A 22,550-nucleotide genomic window follows, 5' to 3' on the forward strand; every position below is an offset into this window, starting at 1 on the left:
CATGCACATCCCCATTCACACAATTCACGAAGGTATCCTGATTGTCTTGTGACATCTTCAGAGTAAATATGTTTTTCAGAAGGACTTTTGCCTGAAAATTTTGATTCTTAGTCTTATCTCACAGGGCCTATTGGGGAACTATGCTTGTGCCCTTGTTGTCAGCAGTACATGTCAAATGAACACCAGGAGCTCAATGATCTCTTAGCACTGTCAGGTAAAGCAATAAGCAGGGCAGATGTTGTTTGTTGAACAAAGATAATCATGAAAAAAAGACATCAAAATGCATTCATCTGTAGGACACTCAGTGACATTTTAATCGCTTAACCTGTAACCTGTAGACTGCATCCTAGATTTGTATAATAAGTTGTGTCTTTCACTCTGTCTGTGTGTTTCTATGGATTGTTTTGTGAAATGCACTTTCAAAATGGGTTTGAGTTTAGTTTTTGTCTGGCACCACGTACATGTTGATATGTAAATGTGTATAGTTGTTACTACATAGAGCTGCAGAAGAGACAGCGGTGCGGATCACGTGACGGCGAAAGGCCAGGGGCACGCGCAGGGTTTTTTCACACTTTTGTAAACAACATGGCGATTCACGGACTGGCCCTACTAGCCGACTGAACAAACACTGAGCTGTCAAACCTTCAGCTTTTTCGTGTTGCAAATGTTATACGGTGGATATTGCGGAAGTTAACGTTACACGTCGGGCACACCGATAAGTTCGCAGCGAAACGACAAAGAGCTGGACTGACGGGAGCTGTCAAGACGACCGTTTGACTGTCAAGCGGTAACGTTAACGTTGTGTAGTTAGCATTTTTAGCTAGTTAGCTCAACAAAATCACCCTCAGCATCTTATTTATGGTTAGCTAGCGTACAGTGCAAACATCGTGGTCGGCTTCTTTGAAGAACACGTAGTTTGTTAATTTGAAGAAGTGGAACTAGAATGGCTTGAGCAAATAACTTGATTTGATATCAGTTTAGCTACTGTTGTTCTGTGTTGTGCAGCCAATGTTGACTTACCTAACTTCTGATTTACCTTTTCCTCTCTGTTTATCAAGTAAGTGCATTTGTGTTCACCTGGTGAACCCCATGTAAATGTAAACCGTCATTTAATCTCAAGTGATTCTCCTTGCCAGGCCCTCTTCAGTCTATGGGCTCACAGTCCAGTTCTGGGATGTCTGGTGGAAGGGGCTCTTCCAGTGGCAACCCAGCTGAGCAGTCTGACACAGCAGAAGCAAACCAGAGCAGCAGCAGCAGCAGCAGCAGCCGAGGCCGCAGGACGGCTGACAGGCAGCAAGGAGAGAGACAGCCGGCATCAGAGGAGGACGTTGACTTAGCTGAAGTGCTGGCTTACCTACTGAGGAGGTGAATTGCGAGTTTAAAATACTGAAACTGATGTTATCGTAACAAAAACGTGTACTTTGTACTTCACCAGTTGGGTGTGTTGTTATTCTTCATGTGAAGAAGCGATGCAGTTGCAACATAGCTGTAACTGATAGCAGAAAAACATCGAACTGTCTCACTCATGAAAGATAAACACTCTTTGTTGTGTGTCAGTGCCAGTCCTTTTAGGGACAGCTGAGTTAATCACAAGTCATATTGGTAGAAATAGGTAATCACTAGCAGAAGTAGAAGTTCACAGAGAGATCAGAAAAATAGAAATACTTGTGTGATGCAGTGCAGTGCAAAACAATAACTGAGCAATATGCTGTGTATTGCCTTACACAAATGTGCTGGAAGCTCTCTTTCTTGTCATTTAGCTTATATGAGTAGTTTGAGAGTCAGTACACAAAACTTTTACTTAAAATCAGTTTATCACTTTAAATCTAATAAAATGTACAGATAATCATAAAGTAATTTATCTAACAGAGATGGTGGTAGATATTTCAAATCGGAGAAAGTCAGAAAGCAATCATTCTTGCCACATTTATAATTGCTGCTATGTGACAGTTTATTAGACACTCTTCAAATGGTAGAAAGTGGAGGGAAAGTGTACAGTCCTTGAAAATCTTTTTAGGAACACCCTTTGCTGTAGGTAATTATATCCATTTGGTTATGTGTCATTGTACCACTTGGTTTGATTGATTATTGAACTGATGTGGTGTTTGTGTGTACAGGGGCCAGGTCAGACTGGTCCATGGCAGTGGAGCTACAGGGCTGCAGCTGGTCCAGTCATACTCGGACTCCGATGAGGACAGTGATGGAGCCTGGGAGGGTCGGTTGGGTGACCGCTACAATCCACCAGGTAACCTCCTATTGACACTATCTGTGTCTGGCATGAAGGTAGAAAATTGCATACCTGCCTGTAATGCCCCTAATGACCAGTTTGGCATTCCCTGTCTTGAACTTGCAGTTGTACCCTTTAAAGAAAGTTGCGTATGGCCTCATCCAAAACTAAATGTGACACAGCAAATAAAGACATTTAGTAATATTTATTTTACAGTGATGCTGATAGGTATGTGTTGAAAGGTTGCAGTAAACTCACTATTGACGCATTTAGGGGATGCACCCTATTTTTCCCCTGATGATACATGGTGAATTAATAGTGTTATGAGTCAGTGTTTAATTTGGCGTGCATGTAATACACCAACTGGCCCGTATTTTAGTGAGAAATCTTTATTTGTGAAACAGTTCGCCTCTCATTCCAACAGTTGTCCCCTACTATGAAAGCACAGCTACCCAACAAAGGCTAGTAAGTAGATGAGGCAACAAAATCCCTTTGTCAAGGGAGTTTGATGTAATATTTTCCTTGGAGAGCACAGGGAGCTTCTGTTTCATCCAAATACTGTATGTATAGTTTTAATGTTTTGTCACCACAGAAACACAAGGTAACTGCTGTATGTGTGATAAGGTTGTTTGATATTCACTATTGGTTTGTTAACGATTTACAGTCTAATAATGTGTGTTTGTACTGATAACTGCGGGTGGCTGATCAGGCTAATTATCAGCTAATTGTACTGGCACTATGCAGTAAATGGTTGCCCTTTGTGTGTGTGTGTTTTTAAACTACTTTCCTAAACATGATGTGCTTGATGGTGTCAATAATGACTCCAGCTGAAACATGAAAGCTCTGCATTCTTATTTTTTTAACTTCCCTTTTATAAGTAATATTTACATTTATTCACCCAGAAACAGCTAATATGTCTCTGTATAATGTGACCTCCTCTGTCTGTCAGCTGCTCTGTGTCTGCAGTGTGTCTAGTGACAAGAGGAGACAAGAAGTTTCTTATCAGTGTGTTTAATGTTTAACATGTAAAAAAAAAAAAAAAAGGTTTTAAGTCATTTTTGTGACTGCTCTTATATCTCAGACTCAAATGCTCATCCTTGCATGGGTCTTGTAACTTGTTCAGATTAATCTTGGTCACCCTTAGCCCATTTATAGACTTTATTTCATCAGTAAAGTATAACAATGACCATTCATATAATAAGTTGTTCACTTTTTAAAATATCAGTCAGACAGCATTTTGTGGAAAAGACAAATACACACCACATTTTAATAACCTCAGAACTGTTTTCCAACACACTGACTCCTCATTGTTGATTGGATGCTGTTTTATCTTCATATTATGTAATCATTACTTAATGCTTTTGCATCATTGGTTTTGGCTGTGACACAGTGAGTCCTGTGTTTATCCTACTCAGGGGTAAAGAAAACATCAGAAAAAACATGTTACTTTAAAGTATGTGAAATGGTCACCGGAATATTACAGTGTGTCAGTTGTAGAAAAGTCCAGCAGTTTATTCTGATAAATATGCAGGACTGTTGAATCAGACTGTATTGTATGTAATAAGTTCTCAAGGTTTAATGTCAGATAGTAATTAATACCAGTGTTTTATTTTTCCAGTGGACACCCAACCCGACACACATGAGGTGGATCGGAGTGAGATCAGAACTCAGATCCTTCTGGCCACCGCCTCCTCTACCCTGAAAGGCCGACAAAGTTTCACCCACATGCTAACAGAGGTCAGACCCAAGAGATACAAACTAAAATCCATACAAGTGGTATCAAAGATCATGTAATTGGCAAATTTCCAAGATTATGATGATGATTATTTTTTATTTTTTTATTTTCATTCACAGTTTTACAAGAAATGTGTGGAATAATTAAGATTATTTTTAACCCAGATGATTTTAGCCAGTTGTTTGTGTCAGCCAGTTAAACCGTTGATGTTACAGTCAAATGTTACAGTTGCTGTTTTCTTTTCCGATGAACTCTTTGGTTTTTTTAGAGAGAACAAGGCAGATGTAGAGGCTCCAGTTTTTCCCATGGAGAGTGCAGTCGTATCCGCACGCAGTAAGTGTTGTTTAAGTTCTACACATTTCCAATATTTCTCAACAAATCACAAGAAGGTGACACAGAGAAAGAACAAGAATCAATTCTTTCAGAAATTTGCAATCTGCATCATGACATAATGTTTTCATGAGGACTTGCACTGTTGTCTGTCAAATGATGTTGACCTTTGTTCCTTTGCAGTTTTCTGCCAAACTATGTATCCCACAAGGATACATACCAGCAGAAAGCCTTCTGTGGAGTGTACAGCGAGGATGGCAACATGTTCCTCTCTGCCTGCCAAGGTAAATAATGGAAATCCAACATGAGAACATAGAGGAACTGAACCAGATCTGATAAACACTTGTAGCGCTTGTTTAAAACTGCTCAGACCACCAAGTCATCTGGGCCATTCATGTAGTATCATATACAGAATGTGGGCAGTCACAGACAAGTATTTTCAATTATCAAAGCAAGCACTTCTTAGAAAATAGATAATCTAGTAGCACATGTCATATTCATTAACTGTCATTACTCTTTTACTAATAAATTATGTTGCTCCTTTTTTAATTAAGTTTCTGTTTTCTAAGCAAACAAGACAGGTGAGGGACAAAAGGTCTCGCCCAGACACCACCACCTCCCCCATCCTTTGATCACAGCTACCCATGATTTTTTTTTCTGTTGCTCGCTGCAGATCAGAACATCCGCTTGTACGACACGACTAGGGGGCGCTTTCACCTACGGCGAACAGTGAAGGCTCGCGACGTGGGCTGGAGTGTGCTGGATGTCTGCTTCACTCCTGACGCACATCATGTGCTCTACTCCAGCTGGTCTGACTACAGTAAGGCTTGGAGACCTGTCATGTACAATACGCTGCAGTTGGTCAATGATGCTAATTAGTGAGGTATTATGTTTACAAGGCTCATGCTTGGACAGCCAGTGATCACCCAGGAACCAACTACGTTGCCTATATATGAATTTTACGATGTTGCAGTGCCAGAAATCTGACTCTTGTCTCTGTAACTTAACCATTGCATATTGCAGTTAGTTGATCTACAGTGCCAAGACAAAGAGAGGGAACCCTTCAGAATTAGTCTGAAATCACTCCCTGTTTACTATATAGTGCTTTTTATTTACTTTGCACTATTTTTTGTGTGTGTTAAAAGTCTGAGTGGTAAATGCGTGCGTATATGGTGTCCCGAAAAATTCCCACATTGGATCAATGAAAGTCATGTCTGTGGCTTGTACACTGCTTTCTGCAAACAATCCTGCAGTGAAATGTGTCACATTTTGTAGATGCAAAAAACAGTGTCGTGGGACCCTACACCGGTCAGCAATGACCCAAATGATGATGATTCATAAGTGTCTGAAATCTCAATTCACACCTCAGTATAGAGTTAACAGTTGGCTGTCTGTGATATAGGAAGTAGTGAATTAGTGAACAAGGAAGTGATTTCATACATAGTCTACTCTTTTTTTTTGGTAGGCATTATTGCAAAGGTAGCAATAGTTATGTTTCTCTTGTAACCTAGCAGAACAGCTTTTTGAACAAACTCTGGAGATCACATCTTTGCATGATGTTTTGCAGCATGGCTGTTTATAGATGCTTGTATTCTGCCACCAATTTAAAGACTAAGACTAATATTTATATGTTCTCTGTATGTGTCTTCCCCACAGTTCATTTGTGCAGTATAGATGGAGACAGTGAAAACCACACCGCCCTGGACCTCAAGTTAGTGTTTCCCTCATAGTAACTTATAACATTGCGGAGCAGGTAATCTATCATTCCCTACCAGCCAGCCCCCCCCCGCCCCCCCCGCCCCCCTTCATTACCACCTGGATGAATGATATGTCAGAACTCGTCACCTCAACATCCATCCTCTCGCTGTGTGTGTGTGTTCCTTTCTTAATTGGAGAGCTCATTATTTCAATAAAGCGCTGCCATTGAACTCACAGCACTCCTAACAGTAGCATTGTTTAGGAGGCGATGCGTGCTTTCATCAAGCTTTTTGGTGTGGAATGACATACAGTACACAGTGTAGTTGTGATTCAGTAATGATGCCAATGCTGTAGTGTCAACCTGCTTGTGTGTGTGTGCTGTTGTGCTTTGTAGTCCAGATGAGAGGAGGTTCTGTGTGTTCTCACTGGCTGCGTCCACAGATGGCAATGAGATCCTGGGAGGGTGAGTACAATTTGCTCTTATGTTTCAAGGCAGTGGCTGACAGAGTTGAAGCCAGGACTGACGTCTCTCTCAGAAATGTAGATTCAGGCATCTCTTCTTCTTCTGACATCTGTTTGTTCGAGGTTGAATAGATTTTGTTATTGAAGAAAATAAAAAAAAACCTTGAATGACAATGTGTTCATCCTCTCTCTGTCGTCTCTCCTTTCAGAGCAAACGATGGCTGCCTTTACGTTTTTGATCTTGAGCAGAATAAACGAACGTTGAAGGTTAGTGTGTGTGTGTGTGTGAGTGCCTTTGCTGATTGCCTTTTGCTTGTGGGCCTGCTTGTACCTGTTTCTGAGTTGTGTCCACCTCTTGAGTCTCATCCTGCGATCAAGGTGAGCCAGACATTAGCAGACCTGAAAGTGTGCCGGCTCACACAAGGTTTTACACCACCCTGTTGTCTGTAATGTAGCAGCAGAGAGTCCTGCTCCACCCTGCAGCGGGACAGGGGGGGTTAAACCCTCCTCCTTCCTCCTCCCACGACCCCCCTCTGTGTAGAAGTCAGTAGCTGGCCTCTACCATCTGCTTCATCACTGTCTTATGCTCTTTTTTCATTCTGTCCGTCCCATTACCCCTCTATCGGTGTCTGTGCTTTATCTCTAACCTTTATCTGTCTGTGCTTTATCTCTAACCTTGTTCCTTTTCCCCATTCCATACCAAGGAAAAGTCTGGTGGCAGTCTATATTTTCCTTCTAGTTAACAAACCGCACGAAAAGACCAAAACAACAGTAAACTGATACTACTAACATGTAATGCCTGTGGCCAGAGCCTCATATGTTGTATTTTTCTGCTCTGCTATTGTCCAAAAACTGCTAAAAACTCACCACTGAGCCTCTCTGGTAGACTGAACGGCATTTTTCTTTATTTCAGAGACATTGGAACTAATTTATTTTGAATTGATCCCGTATACACTGTTGTCCTAATGTAAATCCTCTCTAGAGCCCCAATTTGGTGGGTTAAAGAAGCCCCCAACAAATACTCTATTTACTTTTGTTTGAGCCTTTTTAAAAATTTAAAAGGTTATATTTATGTGCTTTATTTATGTTTTCAGTAGAGACAAATGGTTTTGGGGCTAAAAGCCATAGACTAGCTGAGGACGTCTCAGTATAGTAGAGTGTTGGATTTGGTGTTTTCATAGGATTTCTTGCCAATAACAGATCAAGACCAAGAGAGTCTACAGCCTTGCTAGCGGCTCTGTGTGGCTGTGCTGAGGCCCCAGCAGTGCTTTGAATTAAATGCTAATATTCATGCAAACATGCTCACAATGACAATGAAAACATTTGATTCGATTTCTAGCAAGTATAATCACTTCACTATATTCACCATCTTAGTTTTAACATTAGTGATAATGTGTCCAGCTGAGACTGGTTGACTCTCATTAGTTTTGCAGATCATAAATAGTAATAGTAATAAAAAGTGTTAGACAAAAGAAAAATTTGACCAATAGATAAAAAGTTAAGAGAACATTGTGATCACAATTCATCCTGAGGGGGCACCAGATATTTCATTCCTGACCGACCAACATTGCCTGGGACAATCCCTGGAGCCACACTGCTAGCATGGCTAATAAAAATAGAGTGCTGCCATCCTTACACTTTAAGAATATTAAATAGGTGACTACATTTCTGCAAACTACAGTTAAGTTACAATTATTGGATTAGTCGAACCTCCATGTGATGTTACACAGAATTTCCCTCCATTTTTCAGACTCTCTCAGTCTTTGTCTCCCTTTATGTCTTTGTATTCTTAGCTGTTGTTTTTATGGTTGTAATGGCAGAGTATGTGTCGTCATGTAGTTGGACTGACGTGTGTCACAAAAACTGTGACAGAGCTATACAGTAGCTCAGTTAAAACGTGTGTCCTATGTGAGCACATTCCAAAGCTAGTTTGTAGCACTGCCCTGCTCATCTTCATCATCAATCTTTAAATAAAGAAGGAAACATACTGGATCAGTTCCAGAAACGTTTGGTTAGCTTATTTATTGCTTTGTTTTTCTGTCACGACTTAAAGGTACACACGGACATGCACAAGCACACAGACAGACACTTTCACACGTGCACACGCTCACACAGAAACTCTGAGTCTCTTCCTTTTGCATCTCTGCTCGTCAGATTGATGCCCATGAAGACGACGTGAATGCGGTGGCGTTCGCCGACAGCTCGTCCCAGCTGCTCTTCTCTGGCAGCGATGACGCTCTGTGCAAGGTGTGGGACAGACGGACGCTGCGGGAAGACAGACCGCAGCCTGTCGGACAGCTGGCCGGCCATCGAGACGGCATCACCTTCATCCACAGCAAGGTGGGGGGGAGAAGAGGGGAACGCTGCTGGTATTTTGTCATATCTGTCAATGAAAAGTTTGCCAAATCCTTGCGGGTAGTTGGATTTGACTGATGATTGGTTGGAAGTTGATTAATTAACTGCCATTATGAGCCCAGTATACTGTATCTTTGGTGCAGTATTATGATCTAGCCCTGAGGTTTGTTTTGTCATCCTTTCAAAATCTGGTCACCTGTGCCGTGGCGGTGCCAGGGTGATGCACGCTATCTGATCAGCAACTCTAAGGACCAGTCCATCAAGCTCTGGGACGTCAGGAAGTTCTCTCCCAAAGAGGGGTTGGCAGCTTCCCGACTGGCTGTCACCCAACAAAACTGGGATTACCGCTGGCAGCAGGTTCCCCAGAGAGGTGAGGTGGAGGGGGAGGAAACTGGGTGGAGAGAGGGACCTACTGGTAGTGAATGAGTCAGAAGGGAGGAGAGGAGTTAGAGGACAAGAGGAGGAGAGGTCACGTGGTGGAAGAAAAGAGGAGGGGATGAAGATGGAATGATGTTATAAAAAGAGAGAGAGCCAATGACAGAAAGGTGAAACGTGGGTGTGTATGTGTGGGGAGGGGTGAGGGGATACGGCCGTATTAAAACCATGCATAAAGAAATGAGTGATTACCATTGCAAGTCAAAAAGAAGGGAAGGAGTAAAGGAGAGGTGAAGGATAGGAGCATGTATAATGAGATGGAGCAGGGAGTGAGGGGGAGGGGAAAACCTAAAAATAGAAAATCAAAAAATCTTGTCCACCAATTTTTTAAACAGATTATAGATATTTAGGATGTAAATCAATTCTCTTTGTTTTAATATACTGCTGTCAGGTAAAATAAGATGTTTTTAAAGGTCTCAATTTCTAAAAAATATTGTGTGTATTTACCCCCCCCCCCGGCCTTGTTGTGCCTTTCAGCGCTGAAGAGGCACAAGCTGACGGGCGACACCTCTGTGATGACCTATCGTGGTCACGGTGTTCTGCACACACTCATCCGCTGCCGCTTCTCTCCAGAGTTCAGCACTGGACAGAGGTTCATCTACTCTGGCTGTTCCACTGGCAAAATCATCAGTGAGTGTCACCGTGTGCCCGCGGGTGTCACGTTATTAACTCTCTGTGTCGTCATGACGTGATGTGCTTGGAGCTAAAGATGTTGAATTCTCTGTGTGTCCGTCCAGTTTATGACGTGCTGACGGGCGCCGTAGTCTCCAGACTGTCGGGCCACGACGCGTGTGTGAGGGATGTCAGTTGGCACCCGTATGAGGACAACATCGTCAGCAGCTCTGTGAGTGCTGTTAATGCAAACTGTTCAACTGGTCATAAATATTGCATTAAATTGAAAGAAAGCACTTTTCCAAAAATTGTAAAAGGTCTTGTGCTGAGAAGTAAACCGGACAGTGTTTCCTCCAGTAATGGAATGACGTGGAATTAAGAGAAGTCAGAGATTTTGATGCCAATAACAGAGAGCCAGCAGCTGGACATTTTAGCTCCGATCCCTCTCCTCATCCTCCTTTGTGTGTCCACAGTGGGACGGAGCGGTGCGGATGTGGGAGCACAGACAGACCCATCCTCTAGAGGAGGAGAGAGAGCGGGAGAGAGACTGACAGCAGGTGAAAGACTTTGAGACCGCGAGAGAAGAAGAGAGACAAAGAAAAAAGATGTCAGCGGAAGAGACATCACCACAGAAGGGGCCAGGCTGGCCCTAACAGAGAAGACGATAAGCTCAGAAGGACCGGAGGGACTTAGATACCTTTTAAATTCAATGCTGGATAATAATAATTACAGCTACAGCATGGTTGTGATGTGTTCATTTGGAAGGCATTATAGCCTTATGTTGTTAAGTGCAGATTAGGACACAGTGGGACGGCCTGCTTCTGTTTTTCTTTTGTTTTTGCCTCACTCTTTTGCGCAAAGTCAACAGGCCAAACCCTTTGAATTTGCCCCGAAGCACTTCAACTCACTTAATCGGCTATTGGTATTTAATGTGAAGTTAGTTACATAAAAATCAATGTTTGATATTGCAGGGAAAAACTGAGGATGATAGTTCTGTATAAATGTATAGTATTTTAATGGTATGTGTGTGATCAGGGAGTGTATTTGGATAGCTGTCAGTTCGACTTGGACTCAGTTTTGACGTTGCTGTCATGAATAACAGCTGTGTCCTGTTTAAAGGTTCTGTTATGTTCAGAGTCCACGTTTAAACACCCAAAATATTATAAAAATCCAGTACATGAATTGCCAGTTTCCCAGAGTCGCAACTCCTAAACCTGGCTGTCACATGACTTTTCCTGAGCTTACCATTGGTCCACCACTTGGTCAGCTGGTCAGGGGCAACTTCCTGGTGGTCACCTTCCTATGTGGGAAATTTCCAGCATACCAAGTTGACCCAGACACTCAAGCGCACTGTCAGTTTAACTGCCGAACTCAAAATCATTTTATGCTAACTCCTTTTTAGACCGCCTCAAGTCTAAAGCCAACCCTTGTATTTAGACACAGTGATAGTCTGAGGACTTGTTATTGATCCTGGATCAGCACTCAACTATGTAAACACAAGTCCTGAATCGATAAAAAAAAAAAAGAATGAAAAAAAAGAAGAGTAATTTTGTTGGCCAATGTAATCCTGTGATCTGTTTAAAAGAGTTGAATGTGAGTGATAATACGTTGAGGTCACAGCTTGGTGAAAGGACCGGCGATGTGTGCGTGGCACAAAACTTACACACTGATCTGTATATGCAATTTTCAGGTGTTTATATCAAAGCCCATATTTCACTTTCAGACTGTTGTTTTACAGGAACAATAAAACCTCTCTTTAAATGTATTGCCATGAGCTGAAGCTTTTTATTGAGTATTTGCTGCTGTTGATGTCAAGTCCTGTTGTTGAGAGGGAATAATTTGTTAGTGGATTTTAAATTTAATCAGGCTTTAAACATGTGGAAATGGCCAAACACAACATGTGCATTTATCAGCAGCACATGACTGACAATTAGCTGCTACATCAACCATAGCAAAGCAGCTTGAAGGTCATTGTAATGACAGCAATGCAGGAAGCAGTCTAAAATTAGGCATAGATTCTTTGGCATGGCTGGTTTCATTTATACTTAGTGTTTCCTACTTAATACAAATTAGATTCTTTACAAAAAGCCTCTAACACAGTGGTGGTAGTAATTTATCATCACAGTTCTGGCAAACTTACCTGGATCCAGAAAGTAAAGTCATGAAAAATGCTTGTCCTGCTGCTGTGTCCAGTAGTTTTTAAGTAAAAAGATTTTGCATTTGAATAAGAAGGCAAATGGTAGACAGCAGATATTGTTAAAGCGTCTCTCCTTACATGTTACTATGTAACAACTGTGTCACTTAAACACAGAAATATACCAACCTTTCACATATGGACCCCAGCAGTATGTCTGTCAGCGTGGATTTGGAGTCTATATTAGTAGCGGGACTGGATGTCCTCGCTTGTGAAAACACTTTTAGTGTGTTTTATTGAGCATAAATCCCATGGAAAGACTAAATTTACTCAATTTGGCTCTGGGAGTTGAAGAGGTTTAAGAGGCTCTGGCCTGAGGAATGGGCCTGGAAATAAAAAAGACTGAAAGTGCTGTGAGAAACGCAGCTGTTCAGGGCGCCAAATGCAGGCTGGCAACAGTTTATAACTTAAATTAGTTTTGGCTCCAACAGCTGATTCTAAGAATGGAGAGACTAAAGGAGAACCAAAGGAGGAGCCAAGTGATGTATTTTATGTTAGATTGATTCATTTTGCAGGAATAGACATATTTGGTGGTAGTAGCAAATGTAATTGAACATCACACCAATAAGTCTGATTGCAAAACCATGTTTTAAGCCATCGTGCACAATTTAAGGTTTATTTTCAAGTTTTATCACAAGCTGCCATCTAATGGGATCAAATTCACAATGTGCTGGATCATTGTGTGGAGTGTAATGGGGTCAGTTACAGCAGCAGCCATGTCCACACTCTGAGTCTGTGTTGTGGAGGGGGAGGGCTTTTGAGGGGAAAGGGGACAGAGGGGTTGTATTTTTATAAACCATGTGCTCTCCTTCACGGCTGACAGTGATAAAGTAGAAAGGCTCTCAGAGCAGAACTGGTGTGCCTCTCAAAGACAAAAGAAAGTGAGGCGGACTCCGCCACAGCTAGAGAACAGAAGAGGAAAACTTTAAATCTAAAACTACAAAAGGTATCGTCAAGGAGCTAAACGGAGAAGATGAACATGGATCTGAAGACTGAAAACTCCTCAAATGGCTTCACAGCAGAGATCAGCTTGGAGAAGTTACACAAGATGGCTGCAGAGCTGATACTGCCGGGAAAATTCATCCTCAGGCTCCTGAATGCTGCTCTGGTGTTGGTGACCAACTTACTGGCCAGAGTTTTAGGAAGCAGCCTGGTCAGAGGACACTTCCACCTGATGCTGTCTGGCTTGGTTCTGTTTGGTCCTGTGCTGACTCTCTGGGTGTCGAAGTACAGCATCTTCGCCAACAGCAACCACTACCTGTACAGGTGAGAGCTCCGGAAAAAAGTTCATCATCTGATCTTATGTTTATAACTGCTGTTCTTGCTGGAGAGTGAAGTGGCTGCATGATTTTTTTAAGGCCTGTCCTGGCTGTCATTATGAGCCCAAAGGTCATTAAACTCACATTAAAGACCAGTTACATTTAAAAGTAGGTATAATTAATAATTAATTCATGCTTTATACTGTAAGATGAGATGGAAGTGAAGGCTCATAACATGCACTCTCCCTAAAGTCAGTGCACTCAGGGGGGTTTTTGCAGCCGCAGCCTTATTTGGTCAGATGTGACCAGTAGCTCATGATGGCTTGTGCTAGCTAATGTTGACTGAGTCCTCACTGCTTGTGCCACTCACACACCATGATCTGATCCACTGCAACATTATACATGAACCCCCCCACCCCCCAAAAAGCTTTTTAATTTATGCATCATAGCACCTAATTACTTTTCTGGAACGCATATATGCTTTCCTGACTGTCATAAATCCATCTAAAGTTATATATTAATATTGTATGTATATTGGTACCTATCCAGCTACACATTTTAAAGAAGTTATTCCAGGTTTATGTATGAATTGAATACCCATGAGGCTTTGCTCAGTGCACACATTTTTTGTGGTTATTTAATTGGATGTTAAATAAATCATAATGTGAAGCCATTAGCTGGGCAATCATTCATTCTTTTGTGATGCAATAAATTTGAGTGGATTCACACAACTCAGCAGACTGAACTCAGAAGTTCAGCCTCATACGTGTACAGGTAGGGTTAGTCGTATGGCCACAGTCACACTCATGGTTCCAGTCGATTTGACTAATTTCTACTTCAACACTCTCTCACAGGAAATTCCTTAAGTCCACTTGGGGTTGGACCTGCACCTTCACAGGTTCCTTCATCCTCCTTCTCTCCATCTCAGCCCGTCACTCCCCCTCCCTCTCCCTCCGCCACCTCTCTCGGATAGGGGTCGTGGGGTTGCTGTGGTGGGGCTGCCAGCGTCTCCTGACCCTTTTGGAGGACGCAGCAGGAACCTGTTATGAACCTATGACCCCTGCCCAGGATATCCAAGGGGCTGCCTCCTCGGCGCAGCCCCTGCTGCTCCTGCATGAAGACCAGACCAAAGCCTCCTGCCTCAGAGCCAACATGCTGTGGAGAGGTTATGAAGCGTCCCAGGACGTCCTCATCCTCTGCTTGTGTTGTCTGCTGCTGGTCGAGGAATTGTCTGTCTTTGGCCCTTACCTGGCTCAAACAAAGCCTCAGCAGAGGTCGCCTGGTGGCCCTTTAAGGTTCCTCTTCCTCCTGTGTGTACTCCTACTCGCTGTTTGGATGTTCCTGCTGCTGTGTTTGCTCGCACACTTCCCTAAATTCCCCTCCCAGCAACTGGGGGGAGCTCTGGGCTACCTGGGATGGAGAGGACTATATCAGGGATGGTACAGACTCAAACCGAGCTGGAGCTGTCCCTGTCTGCCAGGAGAGGGACTTTTTACCACCACAGACATCGACAAACAGACTCAGTAGTATGAAACCCTCGGCGGATCATGTTTTGGGGATGTGATTGTAACCTTAAATCACAGTTTTTCATTAGGATTAAGTAAAGCACACACCTGTGACAACACTACATAACTCGTTAATCTACGACCTCATTTTAATTTTCCCTTTGAACAAAAGAAGCACAGACAGAATCATGTTGCTTTATTTTGTAATCTGAACGAAAATGAATGCACAGTAAGAAAAAGGAGGCATTTCTGTCAGGGCAGGTGTATTGTTACTTGATAAGAGTGTCACACTACACTGGTTGTATCTTGTTGGAAAGCCTGCGAGTGTGCTGGAGTGAGTCTCAGTAGATGAGAGCTTTGCCGTCTCCTCTGGGTTTCTTAATCTTGTCATAGTTCTTGTTAATGATGTCAAACAGCACCGCCTGAAGAGAGAAATCCAGACAGAGACATCAGTGGAAATGTAGTGCGAGAAAGACAGGAGAAAGACAGACAGCATGTGAAAGAGACAGAAAGGTGCTAATAAAAGAGAGAGACGCCCTAATCCAGAGTTGTATTTGTGTCAAACAGCTCCTTTCATCATCACCTGTACCGCCTTGTTCATTAACAGCATCAAACACAGGAGGACAATAGCCAGAGGAAGGAGACAAACAGTCATTAATGGATGAGAGATGGAGCGCCAATCAATTTAACACAAGCACAGCAATTAGTTTAATTACCCTCCTATTAAGAAGGAATGGATTCCATTTAGCCACCGTCCCCGCTGCCAGGACACAGCTTGAATATTTTATAGATGTGTGGGCAATTTTATTCAAAATACAATGCATGATTACAACATGGTACATGAATATGATAATGCAATATTCATATGACATGTATGCAGTCTTTAATGCAGTCAAATGGTCATTATCAGTTATGTGTACAATTTGATTTTGAGCTATGGTCAGATTTTTCTATACAAATAAATTTGTGAAATACAACTCAACAATAAACAACAGGGTGTAGGTGTCTTACGTATGTGTTGCGGATGTCCAGAACCACAAGGCGGAGCTCGCAGTACTGATACTGGTCCAGCTCATGTACCAGCTGTCTGTAGTCTCCCTGCAGCGGAAAGCACACATCAGAGTTCATATGCAAAAACATGCAGGAGATGGTACATGCAGCACGTGCCTGATTTATGCAGAGCAGAACTTTGTCATAATAGCTTTGATTTTACACACAAATAGAACATACAGTCAGCTGGTGGCACACAGTGAACATCCATAGCTTTCATTAAACCACAACGAACCCCGCTGACCAACATACACAACATGAGATACTGACCACATGGGATTGTTTGGAGGCTTTGGCCACAGCATCACCTCTCTCGCTGTAATATCTAACAAACCAAAGAAGGAGAAATTAAGTGTCAACATGAGATATTACTAGTTGAACATCTTAAACTAAGACTAACTTAGACTGAGGTGTAAATATTGATCAAAACTTAAAACTGGTAAGTCTGAAAGGCCACGTCCATAATAAAGGTGTATTCAGTTATGATGGATACTTCTGCCTGATGACTGAAAACTAGCCAAACTAACCAACGACACCCGTGTGGTTGTACGAGGTGGGACACGAACAGCTACAGCAGCTTTGATGAAAGAGATGATGCCTCTTGTTAGTGTGACTGCGAAAGGTACCACAAACTACCTGCAGTGGTGTGGGCTCTTACTTTGAAATCTGGGTTTGAAATCCCTCGATCTTGGTGCGGGTGTTGGTCAGCAGCTCGAACACTTTCTCCTGTTGCACAAGAACAGAGATTTTAAACTTTCACACGAGACATTAACGCTACATGAGGCAGGTGTCCAAACACTTTCACTCTCACACTGAACGAGACAATCGTTGTACTGCCTCACCAAATTATCAGCAGTTACCAACCTGTACAGCCACTCCAAAGTTGTTGCCATCTTCAATTTTAGGGATTTGGAGTTGCACCCACATTGACACCTGCCAGGAAAATTTTAATTTTTATTCATCTCTCATGTAATATACAAGTTTGTCACAGTTATTGCTGTTATTAAAGTACGAACAGAGCCCCATTTAAAACAAGCCTGAACACACTCAAAAAGGAGGATATCATTTGTCAGAGCTATTTATGTAACCACTGTTGAAACATGGCAAGTGAGCTCCTGTCTTTGTTCCTTAAAAGCAGACAAAGACATATTCCTTACTTCTGTTGTGCCCTAGATAAGAAAAGTTAAAAATTAGGGGTGGGCGATATACCAGTTTTATCACCTTCACCGGTGTCACTTTCTGCCACAACATGGATTTTACAATATCATCAGCATGATTGAAGTTTTATCTTATTAAAAGCAACCTGCTTTACTGTGGCTGGAATAACACACAGGTAGAAGCTATGCATGTACTCATAGAACTGGAGTTGCACTCACTACTATTTTCCTCACTATAAAGTGGACTGGTAACACGAAGATGTGAGGGTGACATTACGAGTAAAGCACAGCAGTTTTTCTGTTGGTGGCGGCAAGAACCAACCCAAAAGCTTTCATCTACTCTCACCATCTGAGGAAGGGTAAACACAGTGGATTGACTTGATGGAAATGTCCCCACAACAACTGTGAAAGTCAATTATAATGTCATGTGTGCACTAATCATTTTACTCTGGACTGCTTTTGAAGGCCGATACAAAGCAGACACTGTACTTACATAATACACTTTGTGTTGTTGCCAAATAAATGCTGTTGCGCGGCCTAATCCTACCCCTCATCTAACTCTGAGAATGAATCACATTATATTTACTAATGAACCCTCATTATGGGGCAGGTTACTCCTTCCAAAACACATGCTGGTATAGGCCTATTGGCAGTCACAGTTCGAGTATGCCTTCTATTTTTGTAAAACCATAATGTAATACTGGAAAACAAATGCTGCGATATAGATTTAAGATCATGTCGCCCACCCCTCATAACCACATAGACTTAATTTCTTGCTAGAAAATGAAGCTAAGACTAATTAAAAGAGTGAGTGACTGACCGTGTTGAGCTTCTCCTTCAGTGTCTGGATCTGAGGCTTGACCTCCTGCAGGAGGCTCTCCACTCGCTCGTTGCTGCAGATCGGACCACAGGGAGGCCCTGGTGGACAAAACATATCCAAACATTGCTTCACTGAAGTCACGTTATCAGAACATTCTGGTTCAGTTGGGCTTCAACAGGGCTGCTTTCCATGAGGATTTCCTTTTTAATTTACAAGATGCACACTGAAATGCCTTTGCTTTCTCAATAGTTTTAGTTGGACTAATTTTAACATCACTGGTGAGGGAATAGGTGGAAAAGCAATGCCTGGCAGGGATTGGTTTGTCCTTGAAATGGTTTTAATAAATATTCCATGTTTTTAGAATAACTACAGCTGCCAAATTTTGAAGTGCACTGTAATCATAATTCACCAATTCTAAGTGGGTTTGAGAAAATAATCTTCATCCTGCCATATGAACATTTTTTAGACACCAGTCTCCATTCAAATTTTCTTTCAAACAAAATGTCTCCAGAAAAACAGGGATGTCTGTGTTTAATAAAGGGGCTGCGCTGTACAGTATGTGACAGCCACAGCATGGGATCATCATATTTCTTCCACATTCAGTCACCGTGTTGCTTTATCACTTGTCAACATCAGCTCTGTCTCCTGCTTTACCTGAATCTTCCTCCTCTTTATCGCTGTCCTTGTCTTTCTTCCCCTCCTTCGCCTCCTTCTGCAACACGAGAACAGAAGGCAGCAGGTCAACGAGTTTTCACTGCCTATTAATCTCTTAGACAGCACACCCACGTGATTCTTTTTTTTTTTAACCAATGGATGGCTAAATGAAGACGTCAAATGTTGTTTTTTTTTTTGCTTTGTAGAAGAAATGTAACCTACTTCCAGCTGTCCCTGCTCCTTGCACACAGCTTCTGAATGCACTCCAACAGCCTCAAGATTGTTCCCAAGAGTTGCTGTATGAGTCCAAATATTCTCGCAACCCATTTTTCCTCACATAAAACTAGTGACACTGGCAGTGCTGCACTCTTTCCTCATCTAAATAAATGTGAGCAATATGGCAGCAACTGCTGAAATAGAGGGGACATCTGTATAAATAAGAGGTGGAATAAAGGGTGAAAAAAGAATATTTTCCTTGAGTGACTTTTTGGCTTTCATTTTAAAGTCAGTGATGAATTTGTGATGCATAAAACCTGCAGGATAGTTCCATCCCTTAACGTTCCTCGGAAAATTACGTAATTAGAAAGAAATTCATGCCTTAAAACTGCTCACCTCCTACTCTGCATGTTTTCTGTTTTGCTTGCTACTGTACGCTACACAATGGCACATGGTAATATAGGAGTAATTCATCCATACATGTTTGAACCAGAAACCGATTCTGAAGAAGAGAGAACTGTACAGGGCTGCTTACAAGTCAGTGTGTCAGAATGGTAATGTACTTAATGTATTGCTCTCTGCAACATTAGAAGCGTAACTGTAATACATAACACAGGCCTTTGGCTTTATAACGTTATCATGATGTAGTAAACCCCACCCGACAAATTTCCGTTTTTTAAAGGATCACCCAAAATAAAAGGCCCACTCACTGGCAATTTGTGAAACAGTCCTTGGAAATTACGCAGCCTCTCTTCTTCACTTCTGACTGGCTGGTGGGGAGGCCCAGGTACTAAACCTCTGTGGGGCTGTTCAAGGTCATTGATGCCACTTTGGTTGTTAGTCCTTCTGGCTGTGTAACAGTAGTCGTTAGAGTCACTTGAGGCCAAGTGTGTATGGCTTTTAAATCTCCTGGGAAGGCATGAAAGCACAGCATTGTAGGTGGGGGATAAGTTGTGTCGTAGACCTCCTCCTCTGTTGAGGGATGGCTTCTTTATTTTTACGTAAATTGCCTCTTTCACTCCTCTTTTAAACCATCTGTCCTCCCTACCCAAACTACGCAGTCCTTTCCTCCCTTCCCAGGAGATTTAACAACTATTCAGGCCTCATGTGACAACTTCAAGGACTGCTGTTTATACCTGGCCCCAGGTGACTCTAACGACTGCTATTACACAGCCAGGAGTACTAACGACCCAGGAGGTATCAATGACTGTGACAACGACCACACAAAGGTTAAATACCTGGGTCAGTTAGAACTGAAGAAGGATGGGAGGTGAAACAGTTTCAAGAGTCTATAACCAAGTCTAGTTGCCCTTGATTCAACCCTCCTTGGATAACCACGACCTGAATCACTGAGAACCATCAAACACACAGCGTTTGGTAGCCATGGTAACAAGGATTCTTGAGTATTTGCTCTCTTCATGAGAGCTGATTCAAATTTTCAGACAATATGACCTCAAACCTCCTGAGTGTGAGACATACCTCCTCTTTCCTCTTGCGTTTGGCCTCCTCTTTAGCCGGGTCTGGTATCGGGATGTCCAGAGGAGCCTTCAAGGATGCCAGGTCATCGCAGCTGAAAGACGTCTGACAGAAAATACAAGTTAGTCCTGTCAATGTCCCAGACAAATGGTAGAAATTCTGGTTAATTATTACCTGTATTCTGTATTTATGGACCCTATTTCCACATGTGTTTGTGTCTAAGTGACTACTGGGGACATTATTTTTGAAATAGGTCCAGCACTGAACGAGGCCGCTGCAGCTGGCAATGTAATCTCTCTGGCTGTTTGTTCAATGTCAATTTATGTTAACTAAAAGTGTTTGTTTTTGCTGCTGACAGACTCAGATTGTTATTCTAAGTGTCAAGCAACATTATGGAAATGATCCCTTTTGTTAAATAGTAAGATTATTTATATTTAACCAGAAACAGCCGTTACATTACACTACTTTGCCAAATCCACAGGACTCCATTCACAAAAACAGTAATTTTATCACTGCAAAACCCACTTCATTAAAACTCAATGAAACAAAATAAAACTCACTTAAACTTTCTCAGGATTTGATTTCACTGGACAATATGGCCGGAGAGATGTCAAAATATTGGAGAGATTTTCCCAGTTCCCTAAATGAGCAAATAAGGGAAAGCCGGTGGTGCATTGTGAACACATTATCCTGTAATTAAAATGTGACAAGCTACACTGACACTTATTTTTGGTGCCAACTAGTGAGGCCACCAATGATTGATCATCTAGTTGACTACCGTGTTCATCCTTAGTTTTGAGAGTGTGTGAGCGAGTGTGTATCTGTCCGCAGCTGTTTTCGGATACTACTGGACCCATCAGTCAAGTATTTTTTGTGCACATTTCTGGCTGCAGGCTCAAGAACCACTTGTGGTTGAGGTGATTTAGTTTCTAAACAACTTCCTGACTCTTCTGAACCGGATGGTAGGAGCAGCAAGTGATCAGCAACTGCTTCACCCACATGCACCCCAGCATTTCCAATACCTTCAACAGCATCTGCAGCTCTTCAATCTTCTGAGGGAAGAATTTTGTGACCAGTTCTTCTGCCTGAGATTAAGACAAATGATAACAATCATGTCACACTGTTCAAGTTAATGTGACAAACTTTAATCCATGCGACAGGTGGAAAAGATTTGAAACCGTTTCATAAATTACCTCCTTGGTGAGCTTTTGGCAGAAGTCATCCACCTGCAAAGAAGAGATAATGATTTTATTTAATATTATATTACATGGTATTATCTGCAGTGACGTTTTGTCTGTAGCTGCATGGAGCACACCGAGTTACAACAGGTCCTATTCACGCTACTTTTGAAGCTAGCTGCCTGATAGCTACCTGCTCACCTCGAATGACCCCTGCTGTCCGTCTACTTGTCAAAGCAAACATTTCCTGAACACCTGCTGCTCACCTGGAAGCGTCACCGACACGCCAGCCAAGCGTTTGGAAAGCGGGTTTAAAATGTTGGTACGTATCGTTAGCACGTCTAAATCATGCTAGCACACGCTCGCGCTCACCTGTTTCTTCGACTCGACGCGAATATCCAGAGAAGCCATGTCGTCCCTGCGGATGAAAAGTGACTTGATGGAGTTTATAGAAGCGTAAAAACTTAAGCAAAGCGGTCAGAAAGAATAATTAGCTCGTAAACTGTGTAATTCAATACCGCGACTCAACGCAGAGATACAGTTACTCAGCACAAAAAGTGAAAACGAAAGTAAATCTTATGTTCAGACGGTTCCGTACTTTCCCAGTTTAATAGCGACTAATGCTGTTGCATTCTGGGAGTTGTGGTTTTTAGGGAAGCCTTTGGCGTTTCATTTCCCATAACAAACGGCAGAATATCACATAGCTGGGTCTATCTAGCTAACCTGAAAGCACAAAAAAATCACAAAGAAATGGATCCTTGTATGAAATGACATGTTATTTATGTTGTTATCTATTTCATGTAGAGAACTTGTGTTATTCCTCAGGTTACAGTGATAAATCAGTTCTCTCTTTTTTAAAAATGATGAATTCTACATGATAATTATATATCTATAGTAATTAATATACAGTATATTATTTAGTATTAATACTATTAGTTATTTTTACTCAATTAACTATGCTGAGAAATTCTTAGGTCTCAAAACTCCATAAATAAATAAATAAGCTGTCCCTTAGGTACAGTCTTACATAAATTAAGTTATTCATGTATGGAACACAGCTGGGGGCACTGTGTAATGAACATGTTAGTATTAAGAATCAAATTTATTCTTAGTACTCAGATTAATCTTAAAACGATTCTCTGGATTTAATTAAGAATTACAATTTTAAAGTACTATTCTGTTCTTTA

The 22,550-nt window shown here is 41.9% G+C and overlaps 3 protein-coding genes across 4 annotated transcripts; 2 read left to right on the plus strand and 1 right to left on the minus strand.

Moving 5' to 3' along the window:
• Positions 1 to 563: 563 nt before the first annotated feature.
• Positions 564 to 11,619, plus strand: dcaf11 (ddb1 and cul4 associated factor 11). Of its 2 annotated transcripts, XM_041961417.1 has the most exons (15): positions 564 to 787; positions 1,137 to 1,365; positions 2,118 to 2,245; positions 3,846 to 3,964; positions 4,231 to 4,295; positions 4,476 to 4,576; positions 4,966 to 5,112; positions 5,949 to 6,003; positions 6,385 to 6,453; positions 6,662 to 6,719; positions 8,607 to 8,792; positions 9,024 to 9,177; positions 9,720 to 9,872; positions 9,980 to 10,086; positions 10,328 to 11,619. In XM_041961417.1, the coding sequence occupies exons 2-15, from the start codon at positions 1,151 to 1,153 to the stop codon at positions 10,403 to 10,405; spliced, it is 1,635 nt and encodes a 544-aa protein (XP_041817351.1). In that variant the 5' UTR covers positions 564 to 787; positions 1,137 to 1,150; the 3' UTR covers positions 10,406 to 11,619. The 2 variants fall into 2 exon arrangements, with proteins under 2 accessions (XP_041817351.1, XP_041817352.1); XM_041961418.1 differs by lacking the exon at positions 564 to 787 and having other exon boundaries at positions 1,228 to 1,365; positions 3,830 to 3,964.
• A 1,408-nt stretch (positions 11,620 to 13,027) lies between these two features.
• LOC121623737 (fat storage-inducing transmembrane protein 1) lies at positions 13,028 to 15,708 on the plus strand. The gene is made up of 2 exons (XM_041961160.1): positions 13,028 to 13,314; positions 14,162 to 15,708. Exons 1-2 carry the CDS (start codon positions 13,028 to 13,030, stop codon positions 14,832 to 14,834), a joined length of 960 nt encoding a protein of 319 aa, XP_041817094.1. The 3' UTR covers positions 14,835 to 15,708.
• Positions 14,994 to 21,942, minus strand: psme1 (proteasome activator subunit 1). The gene is made up of 11 exons (XM_041961161.1): positions 21,736 to 21,942; positions 21,379 to 21,411; positions 21,208 to 21,270; positions 20,189 to 20,290; positions 18,494 to 18,551; positions 17,840 to 17,937; positions 16,727 to 16,795; positions 16,521 to 16,588; positions 16,133 to 16,187; positions 15,824 to 15,910; positions 14,994 to 15,234 (listed from the first exon to the last, which is right to left on the minus strand). The coding sequence occupies exons 1-11, from the start codon at positions 21,772 to 21,774 to the stop codon at positions 15,154 to 15,156; spliced, it is 753 nt and encodes a 250-aa protein (XP_041817095.1). The 5' UTR covers positions 21,775 to 21,942; the 3' UTR covers positions 14,994 to 15,153.
• Between the last annotated feature and the right edge of the window lie 608 nt (positions 21,943 to 22,550).

The sequence above is a fragment of the Chelmon rostratus genome, chromosome 20 (genome assembly GCF_017976325.1).
Source record: "Chelmon rostratus isolate fCheRos1 chromosome 20, fCheRos1.pri, whole genome shotgun sequence".
Classification (NCBI taxonomy): Eukaryota; Metazoa; Chordata; class Actinopteri; order Chaetodontiformes; family Chaetodontidae; genus Chelmon; species Chelmon rostratus.

Excerpts from the sequence above, each read along its gene's own strand:
- psme1 (XM_041961161.1), bottom strand. The coding sequence starts at position 21,774 with ATGGCTTCTCTGGATATTCGCGTCGAGTCGAAGAAACAG. Across the intron at positions 21,271-21,378 it reads GCCAAAAGCTCACCAAGGAG|GCAGAAGAACTGGTCACAAA; the intron begins GTAATTTATGAA and ends TCTTAATCTCAG. Across the intron at positions 20,291-21,207 it reads AGCTGCAGATGCTGTTGAAG|ACGTCTTTCAGCTGCGATGA; the intron begins GTATTGGAAATG and ends ATTTTCTGTCAG.
- dcaf11 (XM_041961417.1), top strand. The coding sequence starts at position 1,151 with ATGGGCTCACAGTCCAGTTCTGGGATGTCTGGTGGAAGGGGCTCTTCC. Across the intron at positions 4,296-4,475 it reads TGCAGTCGTATCCGCACGCA|TTTTCTGCCAAACTATGTAT; the intron begins GTAAGTGTTGTT and ends GTTCCTTTGCAG. Across the intron at positions 9,178-9,719 it reads GCAGCAGGTTCCCCAGAGAG|CGCTGAAGAGGCACAAGCTG; the intron begins GTGAGGTGGAGG and ends TGTGCCTTTCAG.
- LOC121623737 (XM_041961160.1), top strand. The coding sequence starts at position 13,028 with ATGGATCTGAAGACTGAAAACTCCTCAAATGGCTTCACAGCAGAGATC. Across the intron at positions 13,315-14,161 it reads AGCAACCACTACCTGTACAG|GAAATTCCTTAAGTCCACTT; the intron begins GTGAGAGCTCCG and ends ACTCTCTCACAG.